The sequence below is a fragment of the Trichomycterus rosablanca genome, chromosome 18, assembly GCF_030014385.1.
Source record: "Trichomycterus rosablanca isolate fTriRos1 chromosome 18, fTriRos1.hap1, whole genome shotgun sequence".
Classification (NCBI taxonomy): Eukaryota; Metazoa; Chordata; class Actinopteri; order Siluriformes; family Trichomycteridae; genus Trichomycterus; species Trichomycterus rosablanca.
The window spans coordinates 843,982-850,592 of record NC_086005.1 but is presented as its reverse complement, the minus strand read 5'-3'; the positions used below and the strand labels follow the sequence as shown (position 1 = coordinate 850,592).

Here is a 6,611-nt window from a genome sequence, read left to right as displayed (position 1 = left end):
TACAGTAGTTTGTTCATATATTTCTTCAATTTAGATTTTTATTCAAACTTTCATTATTTCTTTTTAAGTAAAGAATACTCAAGACAGTAAAACAGTCAGAATTTCTGAATCCAACATACATTCATGTTTTTATACCTTGTGGTAGTTGTAAAATGCTGTTAAGGCAGTTTAGACAAAAATGGTTCAAGCCCAACCAGTTTTGGTAATTTTTCAGTTGAACATGCCAATAAATGTTACACAATAATAGCACGTAATATGTCAGGAGCCACGTTGTCAATTGTCCTCCAAAGCAACTAATCTAATAACTGTTTACCAAACAAAACTACAATTTATGGCAATTCAAAATTTGTTAGCATATTCTTCAGTATAACATGTTTCATTTACATTAAAATGCTATGCAGAGTAAATATACAGGAAGGGCAGTGTACATTTTATGCAAAACAAAAAGAAAAACACTAGGGGTTTGTCTGCTGTGCTGAAAGATCAAATGCATATGCAAGCAAAATTAAAATGTTTTCTACTGAAATGTTTTATTATACTGTAAATTCTGTTGAAATACACATCACTCTCCATGCAAACCTCCAAATAACACTTATTTCCTATTGTGCAGGAAAATGTAAATCATACGTATGTTCAACAATCACCTTTACTAAGACATAAGGCTATAGTCACACTGGGCGTATTTTTACCCTAACCACCAGCACCTATAATGTTCTCATATGGGAAGCAGAAACTCACACTTTTTTGCTTTAAAGCAAGTTTTTAAAAGTTCCTGACGTCACTTATCAATACTTTTCATCACCTGATTAACCAGGATGCCAGTATGAGTGTCGTTAGTAAATATAAGAAGCTTACTGGCATTAAGAATAAGTTTTTTTTTTTCAATGCCAAACCCAAAAAAGCATTTTTGGACCAAACCAGAAGATTCATTAACACAAAAAAGTCATAACACTGTTGCAGCATGTCGTAGATCTAATGAAATAGACAGCATCACTAGCCAACCAATAACAGTTGTGGTTAAAATGTTGCTATGATAACACTGTATGTGTTCTGTGAGCTGCCCCCCTGCCCAATCAGCTCTAAAAGCAATATGATTACCATTATTACCATACAACAGATGCCTAGTGTGAACATATCCTAAAATATAAGCCAGGACAAAACCAATAAAGAAGCATGCTGTGAGTGTTAGCACTGTTCTTTCTTCTGCTGTTTGGCCTTTACGTTAGCATTGTGGACGGCATTGTTGTAACCCTCTCGGTTCCTCGCGATCTCGACGGCGAAGAACTGGATTCTGGTGGCTGGAACAGAGAGAACAGAAATACACCAGATCTTTAGAAGAGGTTTTTGTATCATTCAATAATCAAGCAGGAATGGATAAGAGTCTCACTAATAGGAACGCTGATGGAACACAGGGAAAACACGCCTCTGTCCCAACTTTTTTTTTTATTGTGTTGGAGGAATCAGATTCTAAATTTGTCTTTATTTACAAAATAAATAATTTAATCAGTGAAAACACTTTTCTTTTCTTTCTACTTTTGTCAGTTAAATGAAGATTTAGTTGAACAAACAAATCCTAGATTCTTCTTTTTATTGGATTTTACAAAAGATCCCAAGTTTTTTTGGATTATAAATGATGGTAACATACCGAATATCGTGTTCTCTTCAGTGTAATCCTTCTCACAGTCTAAGCGCAGTAGTGTACCGTAGTTAAAGTCTTCAACAAGGCTTTCAAAATGGTTACAAAAGGGTCTCCATTTCTACAAGAGAGAATTCATTAGACACAGTAAAACACATGGTAAAGGTACAACATTAACTTAAATATACCAGATTGCCTCCGTTGGGCCCTTGAGCAAGGCCCTTAACCCTCAATTGCTATACCGTCACAGTACTGTAAGTCATTTTGGATAAAAGCTTCTGCCAAATGCCGAAAACGTAAATGTAAATATTAAACAGCTCTAATAAACAGCACATGAACACTAGTAGAGTTAAAACTAGGTTGGTAAGGTAAAAAGGGTGCAGCACAGCACCGGGGTCCCGGTAGCCTGGGTTCAGACGTCACCTCCAGTCACAGTCTGTGAGGAGTTCTTCCTGTGTTCACATGGGTCTTCTTAGGTACCCCAGTTTCCTCCCACCTTCCAAAAACATGTTAAGGGGTTTGGGGGGAATTTGTTGTTTGGATTTTAACGCCATGTTTAACACATTTGTGTCATTTTAGGGCATGATCTGTATTGTGTTTGGGGAAGTAAATTAACTGGAAGAATGACACCACCCCCCCATCCAGAGTGTGATCCTCCTTTGCGCCAGGACTAAAATCAAGGTGAAGTTATTAAAAATTAATTCTATATTTAATAAAAAACAAAGACGACTTCCATTCCTTCCACTGCACTCATTCTTCACGTATAGATTTCAGTATAAAATGACCCTTAAGCAAACCTCTTTAGCTTCTGGTGATTTCAGCAGGTCTGGATCCAGAATCTTAATATTAAAGTCTGGAAAGTCTTCCCTGAACTTTGTGTAGATCATGTCGTCTGATTTTGTGAGTTTGAGAAATTTCGGATCCACAGAAGAAATGAGCTGTGAACAGACCGAGGCGGGTTAGTTACTGGGTTTATAAACCTGTACAAGCATGTAAACATGAATAAATAATAAAGGTGCTGCTTGATCAACATGAACATTTCTAGTAAAGATGAACTCGATCAGAATATCAAGCTGGAAGTGTCGTAAAACACTTACATTAAAGTAAACTTCTGCATGATTATAGGCCTTCATCGCCCACATCACCTCCAGCTGAGCCTGAAATACACCGTCATGCTGTAAATTATCTACATAAACTGACTCAGATCAGTTCTGGACAAGATTGTATATCAGTAAAAAGGAAAATATAACATTTATGTAAAAGTTAGAAATGAATAGGAACTGACGTCATTTCCGTAGGCCTCAGCGGGAAGAGAGAGTGCGTGTGCCGCTGCTGCAGCTCCGTCCACACCCTGATTTCAGAAAAATCACCAAATAATATTAATAATCACGACTCTATATCAAGATCAGTTCTGTTTATCATTAATGTTCATAAAACCCTACGTTTATATTTAAAACCTCTTTTTCCTAAACACTGTTATCACTGTGTTTAGTGGACTCAGGTGGACTCAGTCTGCTCTCAACACTAATAGTGTGGATTTCAGGTATAAGAGTAGCAGGTGCAGCAGTGTTGTTGGGATTTTTCCCCCTCTTTATTAGGAACATGTGGACAGTTATCAGTGGACACAGGATGCTGGTGGCTTTGTATATTTTGGAGTGCATTTCTTAGCCGTGATTTGACACTGGGGTGTTTAAAAACCCCCAACAATGATTGTTCAACCATCCAAACATTACCTAGTCGGTGGAGCTTTGCTTTCCATTGATAAATAATGTACAGGGAGTAACACAGTGTACAAAACAACAGTCCGATAGTGTATACCCACAAAATTCAACATAAACAATGACTATACTACAAGATAGGTGTTTCTAATAAAGTGCTCAGTGAGTGAACATAATACCAGTTTAAAGTCAGTACATACTGTATATAAATGTGTTTGTGTGTATCTGTACTCATCTATCTATATGAATGTACGTACATACTGTATATACACTGATCAGCTGTAACATTAAAACCACCTCCTTGTTTCTACCCTCACTGTCCATTTCAGCTCCACTTACCATATAGAAGCACTTTGTAGTTCTACAATTACTGACTGTAGTCCATCTGTTTCTCTACATGCTTTGTTACCCCCTTTCACCCTGTTCTTCAATGGTCAGGACCCCCACAGAGCAGGTATTATTTAGGTGGTGGATCATTCTCAGCACTGCCCGTGTCCACTCACTGTCCACTCTATTAGACACTCCTACCTAGTCGGTCCACCTTGTAGATGTAAAGTCAGAGACGATCGCTCATCTATCGCTGCTGTTTGAGTCGCTCATCTTCTAGACCTTCATCAGTGGTCACAGGACGCTGCCCACGGGGCGCTGTCGGCTGGATGTTTTTGGTTGGTGGACGATTCTCAGTCCAGCAGTGACAGTGAGGTGTTTGAAAACTCCAGCAGCGCTGCTGTGTCTGATCCACTCACACCAGCACAACACACACTAACACACCACCACCATGTCAGTGTCACTGCAGTGCTGAGAATCATCCACCACCTAAATAATACCTGCTCTGTGGGGGTCCTGACCATTGAAGAACAGGGTGAAAGGGGGTAACAAAGCATGTAGAGAAACAGATGGACTACAGTCAGTAATTGTAGACTACACAGTGTGTGTGTGTGTGTGTGTGTGTGTGTGTGTGTGTGTGTGTGTGTGTGTGTGTGTGTGTGTGTGTTCAGTCATGCTCCACATGTTAGTACCACGCGATCAGCAGCATGATGACTTGTACACCGATAAAATGTCAAATTCAGCTCTTTTAACCGGACTATGTTGTAATAATCGTTTCAGTGAACTCTGTGTTTATGAACTTAATCTTCACTGTAACAATAAAACTCTATTAAATCTAATAATTAATCTAATATTTCATACCAGAGATGCCAGAACTTCTCCCGAGTCCATGTTGTTGCTCCACCCGGAAACAGTTCATGACGTAAATCCTTAAAGGGCCAGAGCACATTTAACCATCACTTCATCTCAAACTCTTCATCTCATTTCATTTTTACTTTGAATACATCTAGAATACACACTAAACAGGGTTTCATTTCATTTAGGGAACCACACACGTTCACTCGTTTTCTCAAGTGCTCAGTCACTTACTCAGTCCTAGTAGAAACAGATCAGCCAATCCACCTTCTGAATGTGTCACCACAATCCACAGTGTGCACAATAATCAGACTGCTGCCAAAAATCTAATTCTGAAATCCATTATTTTACTAAATTACAGGCTGATAACTGTACATTTCTAAGTTTAGATGAATAATTTCTCAGCGTAATGAAGCGCTTTTACCTTTCAGTAAACAGGAACATCTAGGAATGTTTATTTAAAATTCTGTTATTTTACTGATCAAGAAGTGCTGATATGAACATTTATTTTAGCTGTTTGCCAGTGCTATGTAGATTTTGGCTTTTATCCAACCAATATAAGGCTTTAAATTCAAATATTTATTCAATAATTTGCATGTTCAACAATATTTAATAACAGTACCAATAGATAATAGCACTACACTACTCTCTAATCAAGACTATTTGAACACTAGTAAGAATGTCTTTATACAAATAAATACGTTTTCACCATAGTTACTGATTTATGTGTATTTTGCAGGTGGTTTAAATCAAATTGTGGGGCATGGTGGCTCGGTGGGTAGCACTGTCACCTCACAGCAAGAAGGTCCTGGGTTTGATTCCCAGGGCGACCGGTCCGGGTCCTTTCTGTGTGGAGTTTGTATGTTCTCCCCGTGTCTGCGTGGGTTTCCTGCGGGAGCTCCGGACCTCCTACAGTACAGAGGCGTGCAAGTGAGGTGAACTGGAGACACTAAATAGTCCATGACTGTGTTTGATATTAAACTTGAACTGATGAATCTTGTGTCAGCAGTAACTACCTGTCCTGTCATGAATGGAACCAAGGTGTGTAAAACATCACGTTACAATCCTACGTTTAATCACTTAATACAGGTAATGTGAAGTTGGGAAACCTGCTTTGATTCACTCAGTCATCCTCCATAGCTTTCTCTGATTGCCAATCAGTCGTATGGGCAAAACTGAATATTGTAAAAAGCAGATGAAGTGATTGAACAGTAAAGTGAGCGTTGTTACCCTGCCATAGATGAGGAATGAATACACCCAGGCCAGGGCACCACTGCATCACAGAACAATCATTTATTTACATCTGGAGGATATCTAAAGCAGCCAACCTCCCTCTGTATGTTTTGGGAGATGGAGAAAAAACAGAATGCCAAGTGTACCCAGGGTAAACCAATGCAGACACAAAGAGAACATGCAAAACTTCCCACTGAAGTAAGTGAGTGAGTGAATGGTAGTGTGTTTGTTTTACTGTAAATGATTGGCAGCCATATTCAGGCTGCATTCGTATCATGAGCTCAATGTTCCCTGGTAGGCTCTGGACCCGTCGTGACCCCGATCAGAATAGAGCAGTTACAACAGATGAACAAATTACTAAATAAATAAACAAATACTTTCCACGATATACAGTAGAATCCACATGAACCGATTCATTGTTAGAATCGACTCCGTACAATTCAGTACAGTTCAAACCTCGGTGCTTCACTAGCAAGATACTAAACACTAAATTTGTTATATAAACTCACAACAATATTTTATAAGTGTTTTGTAAATATAATTATATTTAAAGTGTTAACTTTGTGTAAATTCTGTAAATTCTTCACAAATAGGAATCGACTCATTACAAATGCAATTCAAATCACTTCGCTTGATTGTCACGAACAATATTACGACTTATAAAATAGCATTTCTATGTTTTGTTCGAATCAGTTTGTAATTAATAATCTAAAAATGATTCCTTAAAGGCTGCACAATTAAAAAAGTATGTTTAACTATTCTCTTAAAAAGAATCGATTGATTCGAATCTTTTGATTTAAATCTCTTGAATCAGCCGCGCGCGCCTGTGTTCGGAGCTCGCG

General features: G+C 38.3%; 1 protein-coding gene across 1 annotated transcript; it reads right to left on the bottom strand.

Moving 5' to 3' along the window:
* Nucleotides 1-4,582, bottom strand: pbdc1 (polysaccharide biosynthesis domain containing 1). Its single transcript, XM_063014559.1, has 6 exons — nt 4,543-4,582; nt 2,922-2,987; nt 2,734-2,793; nt 2,434-2,574; nt 1,646-1,757; nt 1-1,298 (listed from the first exon to the last, which is right to left on the bottom strand). Exons 1-6 carry the CDS (start codon nt 4,570-4,572, stop codon nt 1,186-1,188), a joined length of 522 nt encoding a protein of 173 aa, XP_062870629.1. The 5' UTR covers nt 4,573-4,582; the 3' UTR covers nt 1-1,185.
* Between the last annotated feature and the right edge of the window lie 2,029 nt (nt 4,583-6,611).